The following is a 27,423-nucleotide window of genomic DNA, read 5'->3' as shown; positions in this document are numbered from 1 at the left end:
AGAGACAAGGGGAATTGAACATGGGATTTTTAAAAAAAAAAAAAAATTAAAAAAGGGTAGGCAATGGAAAGTCAGTCTCTTTTCGAGAAATGTGGGTGGCCCTGAAAAGGGCCTTTGGTTTTATGTTAATATTAACATAGACGGCATCTGTCACATCTTCTTCTTCTTAAACTCCTTCTAACTGCAGGTCCATACACAAGTACCCTCTTGAGGCATCCTTGTCTTTCTATGTAAACTCTTCTCATCCATAGACTAGTATCTGTCCTATCGACAACAGTCCACTTGGACCGGACATACATGGGTATGTCCGTCCTGAACATCATTGTTGACACAAGGGTGGAAGATTGAACGTCGGTCCACATCTTGAGGCTCCGAAAACAGGTGAGTGATTGCGCTGAACTGCGCTTATTTATAGGGAGAGGAAGGATTGAAACAGACTGAGTTCATTAACCAATCCAAACACGCGTGACAAAATTCAGTCAGTCCGCATCCAATCCGAAGAGAGCAGTCTGTGACGTCACGTGGTCTATATAGATTCGCTAGCGCCTGTGTGCAGTCAATCTATGCGACAGTGATTCAACATGACGGAAACTCAGAAAACGATTCATGGGGTGCACCAGCAGTGGAGACCGCCCAAGGGAAACCGGACTTACTTTCAGAAGAGGTACAGTGGGATTTTGTGGATTTTCTTACCTCGCAAGAATTTGTTCCGGAACCTTCGTCTCATTCTTCATTATCGCAAGTGGAGAATTTTAGACAGAGACAGAAAGAAGAATTGGAGAAATTTATGCAACAACAAAAGGAAGCGGAACAAACTTTTCTCCTACAGCAACAGCAACAGCAACAAGAAGAGGTAAGAAAAAAACAACAACAAGAAGAAGTAGCAGCAAAGAAACAAGACGGTGAAAATCAAACGGTCACGGTACTGTTGGACATTTTAGCGGAGTTAAGTAGTCTGAAACAAATGTATCAGACTTCTTTATCACGACCGATGAGAAAACTCACCCCTACACCAAAAAAGGCCCTTTTCAGGGCCACCCACTTCTCTCGAAAAGAGATAGCCTTTCAATTTGCCAATAACTCAAAAATCAACAAAAAAAAAAAAAAAAACATTTTATCCTTATAGTACGTGTCTGTGTTTGAGTGCGTGAGTGTAGCTTCTTATTTAAAATCAAAACTCAAAGACACTTACCTTATATAATTAATGTATTCTTTTCTCCATAGTTACAATCCAATTCACAATTTACAACAGAACACTTTATAAAGTTCATACACTTCTTCTGTTTCTATTTTTACTCTCTCTCTGTGTTTTCAATTTCTTCACCGTCACAGTCTTTTCCTCCTCTTCCTCCTCGCTTTCTTCCCTTCTTCTTTTCTTCCCCTGTTTCTTTTTCTTCACCTGGCTGCTTTCTTCCTCTGAAGAATCTCTCTCTTCTTCTGAAGAATCCCTCTTTTCTTCTGACTCCTCTTGTTTCTTTTTTTTGGCAATCTGGAGACCAATGTCCTTTTTCTTTACAATAATAACAGGTATCTTGACTTTTCTCTTTCCTAGTCCCTGTTTTTCTTTTCTTTGTTGACGGTCTGGACACTCTGAAGATTAATGCCCTTTCTTCTGACAGATATAGCAAGTATCTTGACTTTTATCTTGCAAGGAAGGAGAGTAGTCCGTGGGCTGGTCTGAAGAGAATTTTCTAATGACCCCTCGCAAAGCTCTGATGAAACGTTCGATTTCGTTAGTCTCTTCCATCGTTGTGCTCGGTTTGAGAGTGAAATGAATAGTGAAAGGACAAAACACACACCCTTTTATATACGCTGGTTTGCCATGACTATAAATTAGTCTACGGTGTTTAAACTTGAGTCATTTGATGTTTTTTACTCAAGATGAAACGATCCTATTCATTTGAGAAGAAAGAAGAAGAAAGTAAGAGGCAGAAACTTGATCTATCGCCTCGTACCAGAGCTGAAGTCTTGGCACAAATTCATGCCAGTGATTTTGAAGAGGACATGAGTGAACCAGAATCTGAACCCTCTAAACCAAGTTCACCACCCTTAGTCAACCCTGAAAAGTACTATTCCATTCAAGAGACGGAAAAGCGCTGCTCTAGAAAATTTAGAACCACGGCTTACACCTGCACAGTGAAGTTTAAAGATTTCAAGTCCGACGTACCATTGGAGAAAGCAGACGGGTTTATCACCGAGATGTGGGATTCTTTGCTCACCGCACTCAAGCGACAATGTCAACCCAAAGAAGACGATCGCTTGACACTATCCATTGATCACGACAGCTTGAAACCCCTTGTTTGGATCGAGAATAGCACCCCCGGAGAAATAACCCCTTCCAAAGTCATGGACAAGTTTCAACACATACAACAATCTAATGACCAGTTTGACATCATCGATGGTAAAGCCACACTGAAAATGGCCCACGTCTCTCTTCCTCAAGGGACAGGACGCAAAAAGGTCTTATTGGTGAACGACCTTCGCAGCACCAAAAAGAGTCTCGTCCAAATTAATAACCCTCAAGACCAGATGTGTTTAGCCTAAGCCATCGTGGTGGGACGAACCTATGCCAACAAGGACGACACGAGAAAATGGAAAAGAGCCTGGAAAACTATTCAACGATCCGACCGAGCCAAACAACGAAACGAAGCAGAACTCCTGTTGCAACAAGCTGGCCTGTCCAAAGACACACCCTGTGGCATTCCTGAAATGCAAAAATTGCAAGATGTCCTCGCTCCATGCTACACCTTGAAAGTGCACCCTCAAGAAGTGCGTGGGCCTCTGTTGTTTCGAGGGAAAGACTTTAAGGATGGAAAATACATTCGTGTCTATTATCGCGATGACCATTTCGATACCATTACCACTATCACTGGATTCCTGGGATATGTCTGTTATTGTGAGAAATGTGACTATGGCTATAAAAATCGAGAACAACACAAACATTGTGGATGGAAATTCTCAGGATGTTTGGCCTCTCCACCCTGTCTGAGCGAAGGACATGAAAGAGTACATTGTCCTGCTTGTCTGCGCACGTTTGTCAGCCCTGCCTGTTACCAACAACATCTGCAGATGCAAGGGTCACAGCAGAAATGTGCTTGTCAACTCCTGAGATTGTGCCCTACGTGTGGACAAGACCTACGTACCAACACACACGTATGTTCAGGAAAAAAAATGTCACATTTGTCATCACATCGTGGACTTGGAACACTAGTGCTACGTGCAAAAAATACCAACCCCCACCAGAGAAAGAGGATGGACACAAGACGAAAGGCAATTTCATCTTTTTTGATTTCGAATGCATGCCAGAGACTGGCATTCACGTTCCTAATTTCTGCGTGGCTCATCGAGCGTGCGAGAAGTGCATTCAAGAACCTATCTTCAGTCATTGCCCTCACTGCAGCAAGATTCCCGGAGGGCGTGAAAAAATCTTTCGAGGACCGAACACGTTAGCCAATTTTCCCCAATGGGTCTTAGACCCCATTGACAAGACGTGGATCCAAGAGGACATCGAACGTTACGGAGATTGTCATCGTCATGCCACAGTGATGGCTCACAATTTCTCCGGATACGATGGACAGTTTCTTTTGCGGTATTATACGGAACAAGGCATCGAACGTCCTAAAATCACTTTGAACGGAGCCAAAATCAGTTTCATGCAAGTGGGACAAGTGCAGTTTAAAGATTCGATGAGCTACTTGGCCATGCCTTTGAGTCGAATGCCTAAAACGTTTGGAATGACAGAAATGGCTAAAGGGTACTTTCCACACTTTTTCAATATGGAAGCCAATCAATACGCCGTTCTACCCCATTTGCCTGAGGCTCACTATTACGACCCTGACAACATGCGTACCGAACAACGAGAAGCTTTCTACGCTTGGTACCAGGCTCACGCCGCCGACCCTTTCGACTTTCAGGAAGAAATGTTAAAGTATTGTCGTTCCGACGTGGACATTTTACGACGTTGCTGTGGAAAATTTCGAGAACTGTTCATGGAACACGGAGGGGTCGATCCTTTGAAAGAAGCTTGCACCATTGCCAAAGCGTGTTCCTTAGTGTATCGACAACGATTCATGCCTGAAAACACTGTGGCTGTCATCAGTCCTCAAACGACCCACTTTGTCAAACGTCAATACTCGGTCAAAGCCCTACGTTGGTTACATTACTTCTGCGACAAGGAAGACAAATGGATTCAGCATGCCCGCAACGGAGGAGGCAAAAAGACCATCGGAACGTATTCGGTAGATGGCTGGGACTTAGAAAACCCCAAGTTCGTGTAGGAGTTTAACGGTTGCTTATTTCACGGATGTCCCGTCTGTTACCCTGACCGTGGCACTAAAAATCAGTTTTTACAACGAACCATGGAAGACTTGTACCAGGACACTTGTCAGCGACGCCTAAAGTTAGAACAGGAAGGATACCATGTGGTGGAAATGTGGGAACACGAGTACGATCACCGTATGAAAACCGATCCCGAGTTTAAACGTGTCGTGCAAAGTTACAAGCTGATGGACCCCCTGCACCCGAGGGATAGTTTGTACGGAGGAAGGGCCAATGCCACCTGTTTGCTGTACCAAGTCGACGAAGAGAAAGGAGAAGAAATCAAATACTTGGACGTGTGTTCGCTGTATCCTTACGTGTGCAAATATTGTCGCTTTCCTGCAGGGCACCCACAATTGTTCACGGAACACATCGACCTGAAAAACATTCGACGATACGAAGGCTTGATCAAGTGTAAAGTTTTGCCTCCCACGAACCTATACCATCCCGTGTTACCTCACCATTGCCAAGGCAAACTGATGTTTCCTTTGTGCCGTACTTGTGCCGATACATGCAACCAAGACCAACCTTGTCAGCACACCCAGGAAGAACGGGCCTTGACGAGAACCTGGGTCAGCGTAGAATTGTTCAAAGCTCTGGACATGGGATACCAACTGTTAGAAGTGTACGAAATTTGCCACTTTCCGAAGACACAAAAATACCACAAGGGTGACACCACTCAGAAAGGCATTTTCGCAGACTACGTGGGTGCGTTTTTGAAACTGAAACAAGAAGTCAGCGGCTATCCGTCCTGGTGTCACACTCCCGAAGACCAAATACAATTCAAAGAGAAATACTATGAACAAGAAGGCATCTCTTTAGACCACATCGAGAAAAACAAAGGCAGGCGATCGTTTGCCAAAGTGATGTTAAATTGCTTGTGGGGTAAAATGGCACAACGACCGTGTTTACCCAAGACGGAATATTTGACCGAACCTTCCCGCTACTTCCAGATGATTCACGACAAAACCAAATACATGAAACACGTGGACGTCGTTCGCGAGGATTTGATCTTGGTCAATTACGAAGAAGATCTGGACTTTGTACAAGACGACCCTTTTGGAAATGTCATCATTGCAGCTTACGTGACAGCTCATGCTCGCTTAAAATTGTACGAAGCTTTAGAACTGTTAGGGGAACGTGTCCTGTACTTTGACACGGACAGTTGCATTTACATCCATCACCCGAGTCAACAGCACCCTGACATCGAAGGAGACCGTTTAAAAGTCTTGACAGACGAACATCCCGACGACAAGATTCTAAGTTTCGTTAGTGGCGGTCTCAAAAAATACGGCTACGAATACCGGGACCCACAAGGAGAAGTGCACACGACGTGCAAAGTGAAAGGATTGACTCTGAATTATCGTACCATTGGTGTGGTCAACTTTGGGATATTGAAAGAAGCCTTGCAATCGGGAGAGGATGAACACTTTAAAGTGACCACCTATCAACCGAACAAGATTGTACGTTTACCCACTCACCACATCGTCAGTCGACCCTTGGAAAAAGTCTATCAAATCGTGTACCAAAAGCGAGTGCGACTTTCCAATCATTTCACCTTACCGTATGGACACGTCGGTATTGGTCTGTATATAAAAAGGAACCCTAGGCAAGATCGATAGTTCATTGTGACTACCAAGCAAACAAGATGAATACTTTCAGAGAAACACAAAACAAGCTTAGAAAGGCACAATTCAAGTGTGTGGCTTCTGAAGTGGAATGCGATTGTGAGCCTTGCGACTTGTTCAACCTGTGTTAGTGACAATACCAGAAGAACCCGTCACCCAGGACAGGACTGTCGTGGACAGGCCTGAAAGACCCTTTCGGGAGGACACTTTTGTGACCTTACCCCCTATAGAACTGGTCAGAACTTTACCCAAAACATGTTGTACAGACACTTGTTTTTATTCCACGTTAATGGTTATCATGTGCCTTTTATCCTTGTACTTAAGCCTTTGGCTTTTATGTATTTTTGTCTTTCGTATTCATGTTTAAAACATTCAATAAACGTGTTCTGAAAAAAGTATATAAACTCTCGTCTTGTTTGTTTTTGTGTCACAAGTGACATTCCTCACACTATGGCTACCTCTGCTGTCTCTCCTCCCTCTTCCTCTACTGTCAAAGTCATCGACGAACACTTAGATCGTGACAGTTGGGAGGCTTTGTATCTTCGCCATCCCTTTAACATGCTCATTGCAGGACCTAGCGGTTCAGGCAAAACCGAATTCGTCAAACGTTTGATCGAACATAAACATCATTTGATCGATCGGCCACCTCAGCGGATCGTGTGGTGTTACAAAGAGTGGCAGTCGGCGTACAGCCTCTTGCGAGAAAGTCAAGGCGATTCCATCGTGTTTGTGGAAGTCATTCCTAAATAAGACGACGGCATCGTCTCTGACTCCCGTCAAACCCATTTGGTCATTTTCGACGACATGTTAGGAGAAGACGAAGAAGAAATTAAACTGTAGTTCACGCGCAAAGGGCATCACCGTAATGCCAGTGTCTTTTACATCACCCAAAATTTGTTTCAACAAAGTAAAGCCCATCACACCATCAGTCTCAATGCGCATTACGTGGTCTTGTTTAAAAGCCCTCGAGATAAATCGCAAGTGCAAGTCTTAGCCAAACAGTTAGGGACACCTTGGCTGACTCAGGCGTACGACGATGCCACTCAAACGCCACACGCCTATTTACTCGTCGATTTGAAACCTACGACCCCCGAGGATTTGCGATTTCGTACCCACTTGTTTCACCACTGGGGTCATGACGGAGGGCCTGTCCTGTACACGTCTCCGTCCTCGACTTCATTTCACTCCACAAAAAATCTATAAAAACCTCAGACCCTTTTCGTCTGTCTCACACACATTTTGAACATGACGTCCCTTCAGTCGCATCTTCCCGTCAAATTGATTCGTGCCTTGTATGGCATCAGTCGAGAAAAAAATCCACAAACACGAGCTCGTGTCTTAGAAGCTAGTCTCAAAGAAGTCTTACGATGGTTCACGGTGACGGCACGTCAATTACTCCAAGGAATCATTCAGATTCCTCATCAAACCAAACGCTTTTTTGATCGAAGCAAAGTCGCTTTGACCCAACTGGCCGATCCCCGCATCGACACTCAAACCAAAAAACAAATCATTTTGAAACCTGGAGGGAGCGGTACTCTAGGAGGGGTCATCATTCGCTCTCTCTTAAGATGGGATCCTAATGTCCCCAAACTTCTCCCCAAGAAAAAAGTCAAACGAAGCTCCAAGAAGAAGGAAAAGACCAGGTCCCCAAGGAGAGCGTCCCCAGTGGCGGGACCCTCCTCTTACCAGACACCACCCCGGAAAAAGAAAAGAAGCCCCCAGAAAACGAAAAGTCCACAGAAGAAAACTAGTTGCAAGAGAGGCACTTCGACCAGGACGCAACTTTACACTCACAAACCACGACCTGCCATGGCGCTGACCGTGTCTCCGGCAGCCTCAAGTTCACCCACTTCTCCGTTGATGACACCAAAAACTGAAGAGTACTTGGAGACGTTGATCACACCAAGAACTTCTCCGTTGATGACCCCAAAAAGAACTTCCCCAGTAGCAGGACCCTCCAATTTAGTAGCAGTGGCTGCTGCTCACAAAGTACCTTCTCCCAAAATCAAAGTCCAAGAAAGATCGGGCATGTTACAAAGTTTACTGGATTTGTCCAAGCAAGAACTGGCTCGATTTAGTCCGTTACGTACCCCTGCACGACGTGTCATGCCTGTCCTGAAGTTGATACGACGTAAAGACAATCAGTGGCGACGCGTTCCAGTATAAAAAAGGTGTGTGACCAAGTAGGGTATCAGTGTTTTTTTGGTGCTCCTGAAGACTCAAAGATGTCACCCTCCAGAAAACATCCCTCTTCTAAACAACCCTAAGGAAAGAAAAGGAAAGGACTGCCTCCTTGTTTAGTCAAACATGGGGACATGTTATCTGTCCTGTCCAAAGCTTCTCCACCTCTACGAAAAAAACTCATTCAATCAGCCTCCAAAGAGGTCATCGATACCGTGTGCGAATGTTGTTTGAACGTCTTGAAAGGCACGATCCCTTTGTCCAAACACCAGAAACAATGCTTAGGCAAACATCATCACGTTCTTCGCCAAATGGTTCAAAAGAAAATTCCCCTTCGTTAAAAGAACAAGATGTTGGTCCAACGTGGAGGCATTTTACCCCTCTTGTTAGGTCCCTTACTGAAAGGAGTCTTGGGCACCATGTTGGGAGGACTGGTGGGAGCAAGATAAAAAGGCCCTCGGAAGTCCCAAGATCTCAGAATCGACCCCTGACAACCCCATGGAAGGACGAAAACTGGCTTTAGTGCCTTACAAACGATGGATGGAATACCATCGGTGGCAAGAACAACGCACCCCGCATTTACCTCCCAATGCCCATTTGAGCGAGATGTCCCAGTTACAACACGAACTGCAGTCCTTGATGCCTCTCCAAGATTTGTCCGAAACAGAAAAATCGCAAAAGTACGGTCAACTCTTGCGACGACTGCAACTCTTTCACCAGAAAGCTTTAGACGAAACAGCTCTACCCACTCTGAAAGATTGTAAGACCTTGATGAAAAGTCCAGCACCATCACCAGTACCAGTACCACCACTACCAGTGACCAAGACAGAAAAAGGAGAAGAAGAAGAAGAAGGGTTTCAAACTCCACCAGAGAAAGTACGCAAGTTAACAACACCACCTACCTCCAGAATTGGATGGATTAAAAAGATGATGGCCACCCCTTCTTCATCACAAGAGAAAAAGAAAGTGAAGAAAGAAGTGAGGACAGAAGTGAAACAAGAACCGATATCCCCCGCTCAGACATCCTCCTCTTCAACACCTATTGCCGGTCGCACACGCAAAGCTTTGCAATCCAAGAAAATACCCCAAGAGAAAAAGAGTAGCATCCTTTAAGAGTGGGTGTCTTATTAACACACAAACACAAAAAAATTGAAAAAGTCTTAACCAGGATTTACTACGATCCCTCGCATCCTGCAGGTTACGCAGGAGTTCAAAAATTGTATCGTGCTGCCAAAACTCGACTGAAAAGTCCCCGTTTACCTCAAGTGCAACGATGGTTACAAGAACAAGCTACCTACACTTTACACAAAACCATTCGAGGCAAGTTTGCCAGAAGTCGCACCCGAGTGGAAGGCATGGATCATCAATGGCAAGCCGATTTAGCCGATGTCTCTCATTTGGCCAGCTACAATCGTGGCTACAAATATTTGTTTTGTGTCATCGACGTCTTTTCCAAATTTTCATGGGTCGTACCCTTGACTTCCAAATCGAGCAGCGAGTTAGTGCGAGCCCTGCAACGAGTGTTGAAACAAAACGGTCGTCACCCGCTTCGATGGCAAACGGACAAAGGTACCAAATTTCTGAACCAAGCTTTCCAAAAAGAATTAAAGAAACGTGACATTCATTTTTTTTACCACCGAGAATCCTGAAACCAAAGCCAGCATCGTGGAACGTTTTCAACGCACTTTGAAAGAACACATGTGGAAATATTTTATGCATCACCACACTCTGAAGTACATCGACATCTTACCGCACCTGGTGCAAGCGTACAACCAATCTTACCATCGAAGCATCGGACGTGCCCCGCAAGACGTGACTCCCGACAACGAAGTGTTGGTGTTTGAGCGCCTGTTTGGTACGTTCCCGACGAGGGCTGTCCCCAAGAAAAGTGGAGAGTTGACCGTAGGAGATTGGGTACGCATCGGCAAAACCAAACGCACTTTTGACAAAGGTTACTTACCTAACTGGACGACCGAATTGTTTCGTGTCACTGGACGAGTGCATGGCCGTCATCCTACCGTCTATAAATTGGAAGACATGAACGGAGAAGTGCTCAAAGGAACGTTTTATTTGCCCGAGTTACAACGTGTCACCAAAAAAGAAGACGACGTGTACGACATCGAAAGCATTCTCGAACGCAGAACCCGTAAAGTAGGCAAACGACGTGTCAAAGAAGTCAAAGTACGTTGGAAAAGATATCCACCCAGTTTTGATTCTTGGATCGACGCTTCGCAAGTCATCGACTATAAAAAGAAGTGACCATCATGCCCTTTCACACAGACGCAGCTACGTCAACCACTCCTTCACCCAGTTCTTCTGTGCAAGACTTACAAAAACAAGCCTTGTGGGTGTGGTGCGGAGAACGTGTGCCTAAAACGCAAATCGTCTTTTTCTGCCAAATCTTCGTGGTGTATTGTGTCATCGGGGCAGCCATTGCCAATTTGAGTTTGCAACAAGGAGACAAACAATTGTGGACCATTTTATTGAGCAGTTGCATCGGTTACCTGGTTCCCAATCCCTCCCTGAGATTCTCCTCGAACGGGAAATACGGGAACCTTGTGTCCAATGCCAGTGCCAGTCACCACTCCAACAACAACCAGAACTCCATTTTGAGCGGAGACACGCCTCTGACGTCCAGTAACCCCTCGGACAGTCACAGAACTCTGGAATTATGAGTCACCAAAACCAATTTTACTTAACCTTACCCAGTGACAGTTCCATGGAGGTGTTTCCCCACAAGACGTTGTGCTGTTACACGGCCAAATTACCTCAGGCCATCCCCTTAGATCACGAAGCCCATTGGGAAGTGGTTTTGGTAGAAATGATTCACCCTACACAAATCCAAAACATCACTGAAAAGCAAAACACTTTTGAGGTCGAAATCCTGAACCAACAATTGCAAGAAACCATAAATGAAATCGGGTTTTCAGGGGACACAAGACCATCCAACAATTCACCCTTCAATATCTACACCTTGAAAATTCCGTCAGGGTTTTATTTTAGTGGCCAACATTTGGTGGACACCATTGCTTCCAGGTTCGAGTTAGCCTTTGGCAAAGCCCTGAACAGAATCAAAAAAGTGTCACCCTGGAGTACCATAAAGTGGCTCGTCGCTTCCTGATGAAATTTCAGGATACCCAAACGTTGTGCATCAGTTTTAATCGTGACTTGTTTGATATTTTAGGTGGAGACACAAAAATGGCTCCAAATTTTTAACCGAAGATCAACAGCAATACGGAATTTTACAAGTTTTTTCGATTCCTGTAGAACTGAACCAAGGACTGAATTTGATCTTTGTGTATTCCGATGTGGTGGAGTACAACGTGGTGGGACACACCTCCGTGCCGTTACTGCGTATCATTCCTTTCAAAGTGGATAGTACCACGACCAGTGACCAGGAAGGTGGGAACATTTATCACGTCCACCGTGAATTTGTACATCCTCACTATTTGCCTGTCAGCAAGTCTTATTTGGACACGGTCAACATTGCTATAAAAGGAAATCTGGGACAAAATATTTCATTCACCAAAGGAAAAGTCACGGTGAAACTCCATTTTCGAAAACGGTTCTCTCACGACTCGTAAATCATGTATCCAGTGTACCGAGGGGTTGCTCGACAGCGAGGACACGGTTTAGGAGATATGTTAAAATCGGCCTTTCGTTCGGTGGCCCCAGTCTTGAAGCCGATGGTGACACGCGGATTGCACGCCTTGAAAGATGCGGCACTGACGCAAGGCAAAGAATTTCTCCAAAATGTCATCATCGACAAACAAAACCCTAAAGAAGCCTTCATGAGGGCAGGCAAAAATGTCTTGCTGCAAACGGGTAAAGATCTTTTGGACCGACGCGAAGCACCTATAAATGCCCTTCACGCTACCGAGCCAGGCATTCAGCAAGGACAACGCAGAAAGAGACGACGAAGAAAACACCCTTTCACCAGACTTCAGACGTCTAAAGCGAGAAAGACAAAGAAAAGAAGAACCGTTCGAGACTTTGACGTTTTCGATTATTGAGACACAGCAACAACAAAATGATGCACCCAGAGTCTTGCGTTTGTTCCAAGTCGGAACTGGATCTGTTTGCCATGCCCCCTACCATGATTACGATGCAAGAATCTCAGTGGATCGAATTTCACCCCGTCTCCTCACTGGCCGATTCCGCTCCCATCGAGTTTGAAATCAAAGGACAGCCCGAAGATTACATCGATCTGAATAGCAGTTACTTGTACCTGAAAGTCAAAGTTGTAGATAAGACAGGAGGTGATATAGACACTGAGCCAGTAGCTCCCGTCAACAATTTCATGCATTCCTTGTTTAGCTGAGTGGACTTGTACTTGAATAACAAACTAGTCAGTAACAGCATGGATACTTACCCTTATCGTGCCTACCTGGAAAATCTCTTGACGTACGGAATAGACGCCAAGAACACTCATCTCAATGCCTGTGTGGTATGGGAAGCTGACGATGCAGGCCAGTTTGAAGAATTCGTTATTGATACAAAGAAAGAACACAATGCGGGATTTGTAGAACGAAGAGACAGAATCAAAGACGGACAGAGTTTAGAACTGATGGATCGTTTGCATTTGGACATGTGATTGCAAGAAAAGTATTTGCTGAACGGGGTGGATGTTCGCCTGAGACTGAATCGTAGCAGTAGCGCTTTCCATTTAATGGCTGGTGCTGACGATTACAAAACCAAAATCCAAGAAGCCAGACTCTACGTACGCCGTGTGGAAGTGTTACCTAAAGTGGGAAACGACATCAGTCAGACGTTGAGCAGAACGACCGCCAAGTATCCCATACGACGCGTGGAAGTGAAAACCTTCACCATTCCCAAGGGACAGCGATCCATGATCGAAGATCATCTGTTCCAAGGACAGTTATCCAAACGTTTGATCATTGGTATCGTCGAGAATACAGCCTTCAACGGAGCTGCAGATAAAAATCCTTTCTACTTTCGACACTTTGGCGTGTCCAAGATCGAAGTCAGTCGCGATGGCAAGACCTTGTGTACCCGACCTTTCGAACCCGTCTTTACCAAGAAGAATTACTTGAGGTCGTACTTGTCCTTGTACGAAGCTACCGGACAGTTAGGAATCAACACCAGTCACGGCATTACGTATGAAGATTATGCAGGAGGCAATGCTTTGTGGGCTTTCGATTTCACTCCAGACCAAGGCAGCGACGAGGGACATTTCCACCCTATAAAATCCGGCCAGATTCGTGTGGAAATTCAGTTTGCAAACCGAGTCCCTGATGAAACGGTGAACGTCATCCTGTATGCAGAATTCGATAATGCGATAGAAATCAACAGTTTGAGAGAAGTCATTCTAGATTATTAGAAGCCATGGAAGACTGTTATCCCTCTTTACCTAGTGGAGAAACTTTGGAGATGGAATGAAAGGAGATCGTGGAAGAAGAAGAATCCCAAGACAAAGACGAAGAAGTTATCATGATGAAGTCAAGATGGCCGGAACAAGAAGCCCATTTAGTCTCCTGTTTTGCCAAACACTTGGTCGAAAAAATGACGGAATTGATCAAGAAAAATTGCTATGGATGTCATAACGATCATCCCAGTCAAATTCAACACGATAAATGCCTGATGTTGAGTCAAGAAGAAAAATTGGACGAGTATCTGGACGAAGCTTGGACTCTCATCTCGGACGAAGTCGTGTGGCATCAGTGGTATAAAGACTTGCGTGAACATTCTTGTCGACCATTAACCACTCAAGAGATCCATCGTATCGAAGCTCTCCTGAATCAGAGTGAGGAGACAAAACGAAGAAACGGTTATTTGTCAGACATTTTCAAGCAAAAAAGTCAGGATCGAATTGATGACTTATTATTACCTGTGAAGAAGAAAAAAAAAATCATGGATACCTGGGAACTTTATTACCTTTTGAACCACAGTTCGTACACGGCTTCTTGGAATCCTGTCGTCTGTGCTAAAGATGAACTCCCTCATCGCAAACCTCAAGACCATCAAGCTTATGTCATCAACACGGACGACAGTCATCTCCCAGGAACCCACTGGGTAGCCGTCTACTTTCCTCAAGAAGGATGTGTGGAATATTTTGATTCGTACGGATTGCCCCCTTTGGAAGACGATATCATCAACTTTATGAGAAGAAATGCTCAGACTACCCGATTCAATAATGTGAAATTACAAGGCACAGATTCCTTGGTGTGCGGACAGTACTGTGTGCATTTTGTGCATCATCGCAGCCTGGGCTATTCCTTAGAACATTTAGTGACTCATTTTGATCCTCGTTCTTCTTCTAGAAACGATGTGAAAGTAGATCGATGGTTTTGTGACCATTATGCTTATCTTTTGTCTCAAGCTAGGAAACGTAGTGTCCATCAATGGCCTAATGACTTCCAACAGTGGAAATCACAATTTCATTCACAACGTTGTCAGCCCTGTTTAAAGTAGAGTATGAATTGAAAAAAAAATGTTTGTCATTTGAAAAAATGTTTGATGTTATATGGTTGGAATATTATTAAAAAATGTTAGAGTTGTTGGTTAGTGTTAAGTGATTTTGAATAAAAAATGTTGTGTTTTGAAAAAAAATGCCTTTGTGGTTTGTTTGGCTATAAGAATGTTGATTTATGCTCTTTGACTTCTTACTATCCCTCTCATGACACTCATTGAACGTTGCGGCTCGAAAAAACCGTGGAGGGATGTTTTCCTTCACGTCCGCGCGTTGACTTTAAGAACCGGGGCAGTTTCCAGTCTAACCATCCATTGTCGACTCATCCTCCTACGAAAATGTGATCCAAACTAGCTAAGCTAAACGAAGCCTACGTGAATTTGCATAGGATCAGACACAGTCTGATACCGAAGCCAGAAGAGATAGAGAATGTGAGAATGCTAAAAGTCACTGAAGACCTGATAGAAGAGCTCTTCAGAGAAGAAGTGAACAGGGCGAAAGAAGAATGGACAGAGAAGTACAGACTTCAGAGACAGCAGCAACAGCAACAACAACAACAGAAGCAGCAGCAGCAGCAGCAGGAACCTGAACCTGAGAGAGGCTTTGTCGATTGTCGTATCGACACCAAAGAGTTCTTCTTCTCTTTCCGAAGAAGCAGACCTATCGTCAGAAAGTCTATCCTCAGAGGACGTCGCATTCTTAGAAACTAAAAGATTGCCTTAGCAAACAAAAAAAAAAAACAACAACAAAAACCAACAAAACAGCCCTTTTCAGGGCTACCCCAATACTCTAGAAAAGAAATAACAATCGATTTGCCAATGTGTGTAGGTAGAGTATTGTGAATATAAAGACTGACTCTTTTTTTATAGTGAGAGGGTATGTGTTTGTGTATAGGATTGTGTGTTTGTAAGTGCTCACGTACGTTGGTGTGGATAGTAGATTAAGATCATGTTTTGGGCTGTTTGTGGTGTGGGGAGAGTAGATTTGGGGATTTGATTGGATTGCTTTGCGTATGTGGATAGTATATTGAAGTGATTAATGAAATATTTTTTAGAATAGTAATGAGTAGTATAAAAAAGTGAGTGAGTGTTTCTTTTAGGTCCGCGCGTTGTTTTGGTCATGATCTAGGTAAGATCAATTTTATGTTTTAGGGGGATGTTTTCCTTCACGTCCGCGCTTTCAGTATAAATTGAAACTCACTGGGCAGTCTAGCTACCCTTGTTGATTGATGAAGAGAATGAATACCAGAATTGTAAAGCTTCTAGAACTCCAGATGCACCTGGAATATGCCAGGCGCCTGTTGAATGAGGCCATTGTCGAAGAGGGAAGGATGAGAGAGGAGGAGGAAAGAAGAAAAAAAGAAGAGGAGGAAAAGGAGAGAAGAAATTTCAGAATCCCAGAGACAGAAAATTGGGATTCTGAAGCCACATATCCAGCCTCTGCTCTCCCCCAAAAAAGAGTGAAAAGAGACTGGGGAAGAAGATGTGTGTGTGGCGCCAGGCCAGGAAGGTGCCAGCATTAGATAGGTGCATCTGGAGTTAAAAACCAACAGCCCTTTTCAGGGCTACCCAATACTCTAGAAAAGAAATAACAATCGATTTGCCAATGTGTGTAGGTAGAGTAGTGTGAATATAAACACTGACTCTTTTTCATTGTGTGAGTGTATGTGTTTGTGTTTGTGTTTGTGTGTTTGTGTTTGTAAGCGCTCACGTAAGTTTGTGTGAATAGTAGATTATGGGTTTGTTTATTGTTTCTTAGCGTATGTGGAGAGTATAGTTTGGGGTTTGTAACCGTTCACTTACGATTGTGTGGATAGTAGATTATGGATTTGTTTATTGTTTCTTAGCGTATGTGGAGAGTATAGTTTGGGTTTTGTAACCGCTCACGTATTATTGTGTGGATAGTAGATTATGGATTTGTTTATTGTTTCTTAGCGTATGTGGAGAGTATAGTTTGGGTTTTGTAACCGCTCACGTACGATTGTGTGGATAGTAGATTATGGGTTTGTTAAATGTTGCTTCACTTATGTGGATAGTATATTATATGAAATGAGTAAGTAGGGGGATGTTTTCCATCACGTCCGCGCTTTTTGTATAAGAACGCACAAGGTTTGATGTTCAAACCATTATACAAAGAATAAAAAAGAAGATGGAAGTGTCCCAACTGTTCAATGATTTAAGGCATGTTTATTTTTGGATGGTGGATGGTGAATATGGAGTTGAAAGGATTGAAAGAGATTGGAGGTTAAGAACCAGTGTACACTATGTGAACGAACTAAAATTAGCCAGGGAGATGATAGAAGGATTAATTGAAGAAGAAGTGAAGAGACTGAGAGGGCTAATAAATCCCCCTTATGTCAGAGTGGGAACATTAAAAGAGGCCCTGGAGAAGGTAGAAGAAGTAAGAAGGTTTTTGGAAGAGATAGAAAAAGGTCAGAGTGGCCCTTTGTCAAAAGGAGTGTTGAAAGATTGAAAAAAGGGGAAGAAAAGATGAGAAAGGTGATAGATGAAGAAGTGGAGAAAATAAAGGACAGGTGGGCAAAAGATAGAAAAGAAGAAGAAAATAGAAAGAAAAAGGAAGAACTAGAGAAACTGAACGCTAACTGGATAAAAACCAACAGAAGTTCCGAGCCATGGGTCACCCGGACTGGATACCAGAAACAGAAAAGAAGAAGAAGAAAGGAATGATGGAAAAAATAAGAGGATGGATACAGAAGTTAAGGAGTTAGAAGAAGAAGAAGAAACCCAAAGGCCCTTTTCAGGGCCACCCACATTTCTCGAAAAGAGATTGACTTTCCATTGCCTACCCTTTTTAAAAAAAAAATCCCATGTTCAATTCCCCTTGTCCCTAAAGTAGTTATTTTTTTTTAACATGTTCAATTCCCCTTGTCCCTAGACAAACCCAAACTCTATTCCCCATGTTCAATTCCCCTTGTCCCTAGACAGACCCAAACTCTATTCCCCATGTTAAATTCCCCTTGTCGCTAATCTTATCCAGGGTTTTTTGCCCATGTTAAATTTCCATTGTCGCCAAAGTGACTCAGGGTGGTTAATGTTAAATTTCCATTGTCGCCAAAGTGACCCAGGGTGGTTTTTAATGCTAATTCCCATTGTCGCTAAAGTGACTCCATTCACTACTGACGTCGTAAACTCAATCGAATCATTTTTTATCATTACCTGTATTTTCTGAGATATGGGAATGGACATTACACATTCATTTCAGATGACGACAACAATGACAAAATGTGTTGGCTTCACTGTACATTTCCTTCGCTGTTTCAAGTGTCTGGGATAGGCTTTTGCCTAAATTTGGACATTTTTATTTTAATTTGCAATTTAATTTGTTTAAGTCTATGTTTTGTAATATGTACTCTGCAATATATTGCCAAACTATGCGTGTATAACAAAATCAATTATGATTTGCTGTAACAATAGTTTGCTCAGTTATAAAGTTTAATTTAGAATGAACAATGCCAGTATAAAGTTTGTTAATCACAATGTTTGTAATTTTTTGGAATTATTGTAAAGATTTGGACTTTATCGAAATGAGAATGCTATCTTCTCAATTGCATAATTATGATCAAATAAAATATTGTGTAATATCCAAGTGGAATTAATAAATGGCATATACATGTATATATATATATGTGTGTGTGTGTGTGTGTGTGTGTGTGTGAGTGTGTGCGTGTAAGTTAATTACATATGTGAATGTTTACGGTTTTTCTAAAAGAGGTTGTGTAAAAATATATACAATGTAACATTGCTGCAGAACATTCCACTGGGAAACTGTATTTTCTAATGTCAGGGAGCATCTAAAAAATGCCCCCCCCCCTTTCAAAATTACAGACACTGCTTTTAGCTTGTCAGAAATTTGCCGTGTGTAAATTGTTGTTAGTAAAACACACGTCATCAGATACGAAAGTGTATGTCTCATGGAAGACCATTAATTTATTTTCGTGAATATACTGAACTCTTCATAATAATGTATCCATGAGAATATATATATATATATATATATATATATATATATATATATATATATATATATATATATATATATATATATATATATATATATATATATATATGGCCATGATACACGCGTTTAAAATTAAAAATGCCTTTTCTTTCCTCCTAAAAATAGCCACTTTCTTCGCAAACAGTTGTCTTCGTGAAAAATCACAACGGAAATTACATGCACGACATTTGACATGATTAATTCTTTACTTTTCTTGAACATGATGAAATGGTGCAAGACCCTTTAGGGAAACAAAACTCCACACATCGATAATTATATATATGGAGTTCGGATCTTCAGGTTTGGTAAATATTTCTCTTGAAAAAGATGATAAATTAACATCAGAACTACTATACAAAAAAGTGATAACCCTAGACACATTTACACTGCCCATGTTTAAACATCTTACAAAATTATTACTTCGATAGCTGCAAATGTTTGCCAGGAGTTTGCACTTAACAACATTAACAACCATTCGCCAATAAATGCAATCTGTAAAACATAAACTTGTGTATGATCTGATTTCCGTTATGTTTGTCTGACTTTTTTATTTTTCCCAGAGAGTTATTTTGCATGCGGAGTTTGTGTGACAGTTGAAGACACGCGCTCTGTCAAAACTCGATACTCAGACTCTGTCAGAATAAATCGCTACCGCTGTTTTGACGTCTGTGTCATGTAAACTTTAGTACATCGGGCTTCGCGGATTTGTAAATAAGTACGTTTCTCCATGTTGCATGTTTCCGCCAGCGTTCTTGTCAGTGCAGACGTCATAATCCAAGGCAGGCATACCAATGTAAGAAAATGCAGCAGAAAAGAAAATGAATGAATACGTTTATTAACACGGACTTTCATTGAAATGTTCAGTGTAGTACATACATATAGGGTAACGACTAAATGTTGAGTATGACAGGGAAATGTTAGCTTAATGATTTATTATTATTATTATCATTATTATTATTATTATGTTATTATTATTATTATCTAGTGAGTTTCGTTCGCCTGCCCTTCTCCGCGATTCCCCGTTTGCGTGGCCAACGCCAATAATATGGTTAAACAACTTTTCAAAGAATGAAAAAATTGACATTCATCAGGTTAAATTCTTTTTATTTTCTATATTTTTTCGGCTTTTAATGGAATTTGAAACAGAATTGAAATTTTTAAGTGTTACTATTATAGTTGTAAACTAACGAAGTGTTTCTAATTTTGTTATGGTTTTATTAACAAATGTAAGTTTAGTTGGCTGTGCTATCATGCTCTTTTTATAGTTGTACTCGTTAAAATTGACAGCCGTTATTCTTTTTGCAAAACTAGTCTATCCGTTGATTTCTTTGTTTTGACTAAAATCCCGTTTTTTATTTTAAAAAAATGTATCCCCCCCTCATTTTGGTGTATGTCCCTGTTTTGTGATCAGTTATTACGTGGTATTGTGGTGAAGACCTTCACTCCATAGCTTTCAAGGAATGACACAGAGTTATTTAATGTAAGGATGGACTCCGTGTCTGAATTTGTCTTGTCCATTTTTGGAGGAGTATAAAATTAATACACACGTACGAATGCACGTACGTAACATGATTAAAAATGAGAGACGATAGCAGTTTCCACACAGAACCTGTTAACACAATATTGTTGGTATCTTCAGTTTACTAAAATACTGTACATAACTATAATAGTGTGATTACTGTGTCTGTGTGATGTCTGCTGTAAATCTCTGATGTAATAATAATAAAATAATGACGCCATTACGAAGATTGTAATGGTCAGTTATTTAGTATTTAAATTTTACATGTATGGTATTTTTGTGTAGATGTGTATCAACGTTTATATCATGCATTATTTTAATGTTTATATCACGCAAATATACAAGTTATTTTAGTATTTTAATATAAATATTGTGAAGTGGCAAATTTTATGTCGATCTAACAAGAATACATTAGCTGAGACCAGACAACCATTAATTAGATTTATGGAGACAAGCGCGTATCATATCGCCATACTACCGTGTACGGTAATGTCCTTTAGAGGGAGAATTCTGTTCCTAATTAAACATTTGTTTATACAGCAGCCAGGCGGATAATTTAGGACAAGGAAAACTTCATTTTCATGGTAAAGTTGTCACAATTGAGAGAACGCAGAAACTCTGTTACTCAAACTACCAGGGTCCAGTTGACCCTGACTTTGGCGCCTCTGGAAAAAGGCGGCAGAGATATTTGATTCTGATTGGTACGTTAAATGAGAGGGCGTGTTCCAACACACAATTTCATAGGTTTTAATATCGCCTGCATCGAGTTTTAATCAGTCTAAGCTTTTCCTACAAGAGGAGACCCAAAAAGTACGACTCCGGAAATTTGCAAGAAATTTCCGTAAAACTGTTGTCCAAAAAGGGGACGATTGTCGAAAGGAACCGACGAACTAATTTACCGATTAGAGGGAGAAACGTGACAGCAAAGGTAGTGTGACAATTCCATATAATTTGTTGATGCCATATATAATGCTTTGCTGAACTTATTTATTTGTATCTGCATGAATCTTTTTTCTACATTCGTGTAATAATTTGCTTTACGAAGTATAACTGTGTTGAGTTTGTGCATAGGAAGTTGTACATTAATCTTCTTAAGATAAGTTTGACGAATTGTTTGAATTTGTCGTCTTGTTTGCATAAGAATTATGTTCTAAGAATTTAATGCATTACATTAGTTAATATGATTTCAAGAATCCGTGTGAATTCGCTGAATTTAGAAGATTTCACGTATGATTAAGAACAAGTGTGTATTGACGGAAATGATCTATATATTGATTGACGTGATGTATCCTATTTATTCGCTATGTATGTGGTAATGTGTAAGGTCAAGGCGTAACGAATTAGCCATTTGACTAACAAGGGTCATTATGGGACATGTGGAGTCGATTGATAGCCTTAGCGTCTGTTTAGCAATGATAGTGAAATCTGATAACGAGGGAGAATAATGAAGAATTAACCGTTTCATAAATAACGGGAAATTTAGGTTGTCTCTATTTATATTTATTTAAAAGGGAGACAATAGCTCCAGTGACGTATGGAACGAATGAGGGATGTTATTCTGAGGCCTATACGGAGAAGCATAGAGAAGAGTGCAGTGAGACATATAATCCTGTGACGCAACCCTGCGACGTATTAATCTCTGAAGAAGTATTTTGAGAGTGTCCTGAGACGGGTGGTAGAAAGTATCATTCCGAGATCCAAGGGGTCTGAACAGCGACAGAGGAAGCAAAAACAAACTGAGGACGAGCAGGTTATGAAACCGTACAAGACGTTGACTTCGATTGTTCACTCGATCCTATGATGAACTAAATGTATCAGTAACAGATCGACTATCTTATTTTAATCTATTTGCGTTTTCTTTGTATTTCGGTGAAAGTTAAATTTCTAAAAGCAGAGTACATTCCTGATGTAATGGATTTTCACAGTGTTTGTATGTAATTGATTAAATTGTTTGTTTACATGTACGTGGGCTCGTGTTGGTTTGTTCTATATACCTGCTCAGATCTCTATCTATTCCACCTATAAGTTTCACCACTTATATTTACATTTACTCAAACCGGGCAATAACATCGAGGGCGGTCAACCCCTAGATAACGAAAACCAAATACGGAGGGACATTCACTCCCCCCGTGTAACAAATATACGTATGCAAATTTAGTAAATATACTACGACAACCACCATGACCATTGCATTTTTGTGAGAGCTTAATTTAGAACAATAGAATAAGTATAATAAATTTAACATGAATTAATTTTTAAAGTCATAAATATAATTAATTAAATTATTATTAATATATTAATACATACACACTGCAAGTGTACAAGTTATTTCATATTTTAGTATAATTATATATGTTTACGATTTGTGTGTAGATGTTTATTTATGTTTATATCACTTTATTTCCACAGCCGACGAGTACCCCGACTACATCTCTATTGTCGTCTGCCAAGACAAGATAGTCGTCCTAGACAGGAAGACGAGGAAAGTCCAAATACATCGACTCCATGATGGAACATTCCTGGCATCGTCAGACGGACAGGTGTCAGGACCACGTGACATGTGTGTGATGGACGCCATGACAGTTTGTGTCCTTCATCAAGACGGTCTGATAAAAATGATGGCCATTCATTCTACAGACATGTCACGTGATATCAAAACGACCAGGACTGTACGTCTAGAGGGAGCAATGGATGAATATCATGGTGTTGTCAGATTGAATGACAGTCTTGTTGTCAGTGGTTTTAGACGGGGCACGATGTATTGGTGTGTTGTGTCACTTAAAGACGGACATGTTGACACAATTCACCAGATTTGTAAAGGGGACAGATTGAGTAGAGTGACAACAAAAGACAACATCATTTATGTCTCGTGTTGTGCTGGTGATGAATTCCCTGATAATACTGGTGTATATGGATTCGACATTTTGAATCCCAGTCAATGTAAATATAAATACAAACATCAACGTCTTCAAAGGCCGACATCAATCGTTATAAATGAAGACGGGAATATTTTCGTATGTAATGGATACCGTGATTTCTGTATTCATCAACTTACAGCTTCATGTCAACTTGTCGCAATTTTCACACAGGGATTTCCATGGTATCTCTATGCCATATTCTGGGACAATGGACGTCTGTATGCCACATGCTGGAGTAGTGACATTACTGTATTCCAACACGAGTATCAAGGTAATTCATATTTCTTATATGTTATTGACATTAAAAACTTTTAATGACGTCATAAATAAAATTACAAACTTCATTTATTGAAAATTCTCAAAGATTTCATTTTAAATTTAGAAAACAAAATGTCAATATGACAGTTTAGTCATGTTGATATGAAGTTACATATAAATAAAGCAGTAATTTGATGTTATAAAATTTATATTAAGTTCACTTTAATATTGTTAAGTGATTTACATTTATTTATAATATTTATTTATAATATATTTATTTATATGTAAATAAAAATAACATAGATTTTATAGACATAATTTATCACCGATTGAAAAAGACGACGACATTTTATACCGAGTTTATCAACCAGGTGTCGCTTTCATTCCAAGCGCGTGCCATTCATTCTGGTTAAATATAGATTACAAAGATGGCCGTTGGATGTATTCACTTGTTCTATACACCGTATTTCTTGACACATATTTATTTTTTACCCAGGTCTTAATGTTTCCTTGCTTTAAGAATGAATTTCTATTTATATTTTTTGTAATTAGAAATTTATATCACAAGATAAGCGTCAGTAAAAAAAAAATGATTTAATTTAAAACCAAACGGAAGATGTTGTCATGAACCAGTCCGTGGTCAATATCCTTTCCCAGCAACACATAGTTTTAATATTTCTAACACCATTTGTTAGAAAAAAATACAAGTTCACTAAAGGTACAGAATTCCTAATATTACGAAAATAAAAGGAATTACTTATCTAAGACTACGAACAAAATCTCACTTGTCTGGCAAAACATGGACTCGCCCACGTAAATATTAGGCCGTGTTATTAAGGAAAATCACGTGTATTTGAAATACACAAAAGGTGACAGTGCTAGAAGACAGGTAGGTTATAAATTTGAAATTGATGAATGAAATGAGGAAGTTCTGTGCATCTGTTTCAAAGAATACGAAATTTTTCTTTCTTTTTGAATTATTTTAATATGTGGTTGGGTTTATAGTGAAATCATCTATAATTTTTAAGATTTTCATCTTGTTACATTTTAAGGAAATTTTAAGTTTCTAATTTAAAAAAAAATGCAATATTTGTTTCTCAGGTAACTTAACTTAAAGATACAAACCATTATTGTTTAAGTTTCAAAAAGAACAAGAATACATTTTATCAAGCTAGATATGAGCAGTCCCCCCCCCCAATTACCAAATAATTCTGCTTTGGGGTGGTTAAAAAAAAGTTACGAAGGAAAAGGAGGAAAGGAAGAAAGAATTGTATATCCACCCCACCTACTTTTTATAGATTTTATTTACTGACTTCAGTTTGAAACGGTGGTGAATAAATTTACGAAAATAAAACAAACCTCATTAAATGAAATAAGTCTGATTGTTATTTTATTGAGTTGATTTTTGTGAATTAATTGGATTGAGCCCAGTGGTCTCAAAATCATTTTGAGTAAGACACTCAATCTATTTCAAGAAACACACACACACACACACACACACACACACACACATATTTCAGTAGATCAAATATTAAGCCATGTTATTAAGGAACATCCAATGCATTTGAAATACACACAGGATAACAGGGCTATAACCCAGTGATGTCAGTCAGGTTAGAAGTTATAAATAATTGATGTATGAAATTATTTTTTGTGCAATGTTGCTATGGCTTTTTTATTTTTTATTTTATTTAATTAAATCGTTTGCGGGGTATATAGGGAAGTCAGTCATAATTTTGAACTTTATTTATCAGCCTAGATGCAAGTGTGATAGTCTAATCTCCTCCCCCAAACCCAGCGAACTCTCATATAATTTTGAAGTAAAAATAGTTGTGAAGGAAAAGGAAGAAAGAAAAGAATATCCATCCCACCCACTTTTAGAGATTTAATTTGCCGATCTATTAAATTTAAATTTATTTAATTTTTTTTTTCAAAATGTGGAGAATATAAAACAAACATAATTAAATGAAATATTGTAAAATTAAGCCTGACTTTTGTTGATTTTTGTATTACATGCAGTTGGGTTTGAGCCCATTAGCCGGAAATGTTGCTGAGCAAGGCACTCAAGTTATTTCAAGACATTACCCCGTCACATGGTCATTCTGAGATGCTTTCATTGCTTTCAGTGCTCAGCAGGTTGAACGAGAAGGAACAATCTTGTCTGGCCTTCCTGTAAATACTTTAGACCAGTAGAGCCCCTGGTGTCTTGTGAAAATTGAATTGTTCACAGACATATTTTACTGTAATCTTTAGTTTGTACAGATTTTAATAAATACCTCATTCAAATTCAATGTCTTGGTGGTATTGCCAATTAGCTGGGACAATTTTTCTTTTCCAGTAGGAAGTCGTAAAGATTCAGAAGAACAAGGAAATGTAAGTAGTCCATTAATGCATCAATTATTGTTTCCATATTGTGTATTGATAGCTCACTTTCAGTATAACAGTTTCACTTTACACAACCTCTGATGTGTGATATGGATAGATGATCCACCTTTAATACTATTTACACAATCATATTTTTAAGTCAGGGTCTATTCTACAGTAGAAACAAAAAGTTAGGGGCAGGGGTAATTCCCCTCACTGTTTGAAAGTCATGGATTTTATTTTATAAATCATCACAGGTATATTTATAGACCAGGAGATTTTGGGGAATGGCCATTTTATATTATCTGATATTACTCCTAAACATCATAGAAAATAAATTTCCTGACACATTCATGCCAAGATATAGTTGATCTTAAATGAAAGTTTTCCCACGTGCATATCCAACATTTCCACCACATTGGCCATCTCGATATTAAGAATGATTGATCATATCAGCATGGGATTTTCACTAAAACACGTGATGTCATTTTGGTCTGAAATCAATATGACATCCAAAATAGATGTAGCCATCTTGGCAACCACCATCTAACTATTTTTAGAACTCCTAAACAGAAAGTCATACCAGCTAGTCAGTTTCCTCTGATCTTACCCACTACATCTTAGATATTCTGAAATTTAGGTTGGGGTATGGGGTCAGAGTGCATTGCCCATCATAAAGTTGGAATTCACATAAACCACATTGGGGTAGCTGCTTATTAATAAGCCTGGCAAAATTAAATGGCATTACATTTACCTGTACTTGCAAGAATGAACTGGAACATGTTTCATCTCCTCAAAAATTGTGAATAGAACGTTTATAACATTTTTATTTTTTGATGCAAGATATGCATCTAGTGTTGATAGAAGTTGACCTAGTACTCCATTTTTCATTGCTGGTATGAAAAGCCTAGCAGCCTATATATCCATAACATCAGAGGTTCAATTTTCATGTGATACCAATGAAAGTCCCCTTCCCAACGGTGTTGTACAAAAATCAAAATTAATTAATAAAAGTAGTTTGTGAAAATTGATAAGTTGATACATAATTTTCAGTATTATTCCAAGAACAATGACAAATTTGCTGCTGTTTCAGCAAGCTAAACAAGTCAGATTCATCACACAGAGAGAACATTTCAACATTTAGTCACATAATACTACAAAGATATCCAGCATGGCCATTTTTGTATAATTTTGACAGTCTTCTAGTTACTTCTTCTAAATTAAAAGTCATATCTGCATGGAGTTTAATTCTAGAAGACTTAATTTGATCTCAAGTTGGTCCTAAATAAATGGTGCTGATCTGATCTTGAATATGTTGGCCCTCTAGAAACTCATTTCATCAGTATCTCTAATAAAAGCTATATCAACATGAGGAGGTTTTCAACAAAATACTTCTTTTGATGTATTGTTAGTTGAATGAAAGTTTTGCTCATCTGTCATCCAGTATGGCCCCATTGCATCTATCATCCAGTGAGGCCTATTGCATCTGTCATCCAGTATGGCCCCATTACACTTGTCATCCAGTATAGCCCCATTGCATCTGTCATCCAGTATGGCCCCATTGCATCTGTCATCCAGTATGGCCCCATTGCATCTGTCGTCCAGTATGGCCCCATTGCATCTGTCATCCAGTATGGCCCCATTGCATCTGTCATCCAGTATGGCCCCATTACACTTGTCATCCAGTATAGCCCCATTGCATCTGTCATCCAGTATGGCCCCATTGCATCTGTCATCCAGTATGGCCCCATTGCATCTGTCGTCCAGTATGGCCCCATTGCATCTGTCATC

General features: G+C 40.2%; 1 protein-coding gene across 1 annotated transcript in view; it reads left to right on the top strand.

The window, feature by feature from the left end:
• Nucleotides 1-27,423, top strand: part of LOC149772526 (uncharacterized) — a gene marked incomplete at its 3' end in the record, with an annotated part of 164,136 nt that overhangs the window by 28,590 nt on the left and 108,123 nt on the right. Inside the window, exons 3-4 of the mRNA XM_089947642.1 lie at nt 22,502-23,281; nt 25,607-25,641. Coding sequence (XP_089803768.1) covers nt 22,502-23,281; nt 25,607-25,641 — 815 coding nt within the window. The remainder of the gene's footprint in view (nt 1-22,501; nt 23,282-25,606; nt 25,642-27,423) is intronic.

The sequence above is a fragment of the Sinohyriopsis cumingii genome, unplaced genomic scaffold (assembly GCF_028554795.1).
Source record: "Sinohyriopsis cumingii isolate HCF-2022 unplaced genomic scaffold, ASM2855479v2 utg001397l, whole genome shotgun sequence".
Taxonomy (NCBI): domain Eukaryota; kingdom Metazoa; phylum Mollusca; class Bivalvia; order Unionida; family Unionidae; genus Sinohyriopsis; species Sinohyriopsis cumingii.
The sequence above is the reverse complement of the archived record's forward strand: the minus strand, read 5'-3'. Positions and strand labels throughout refer to the sequence as shown.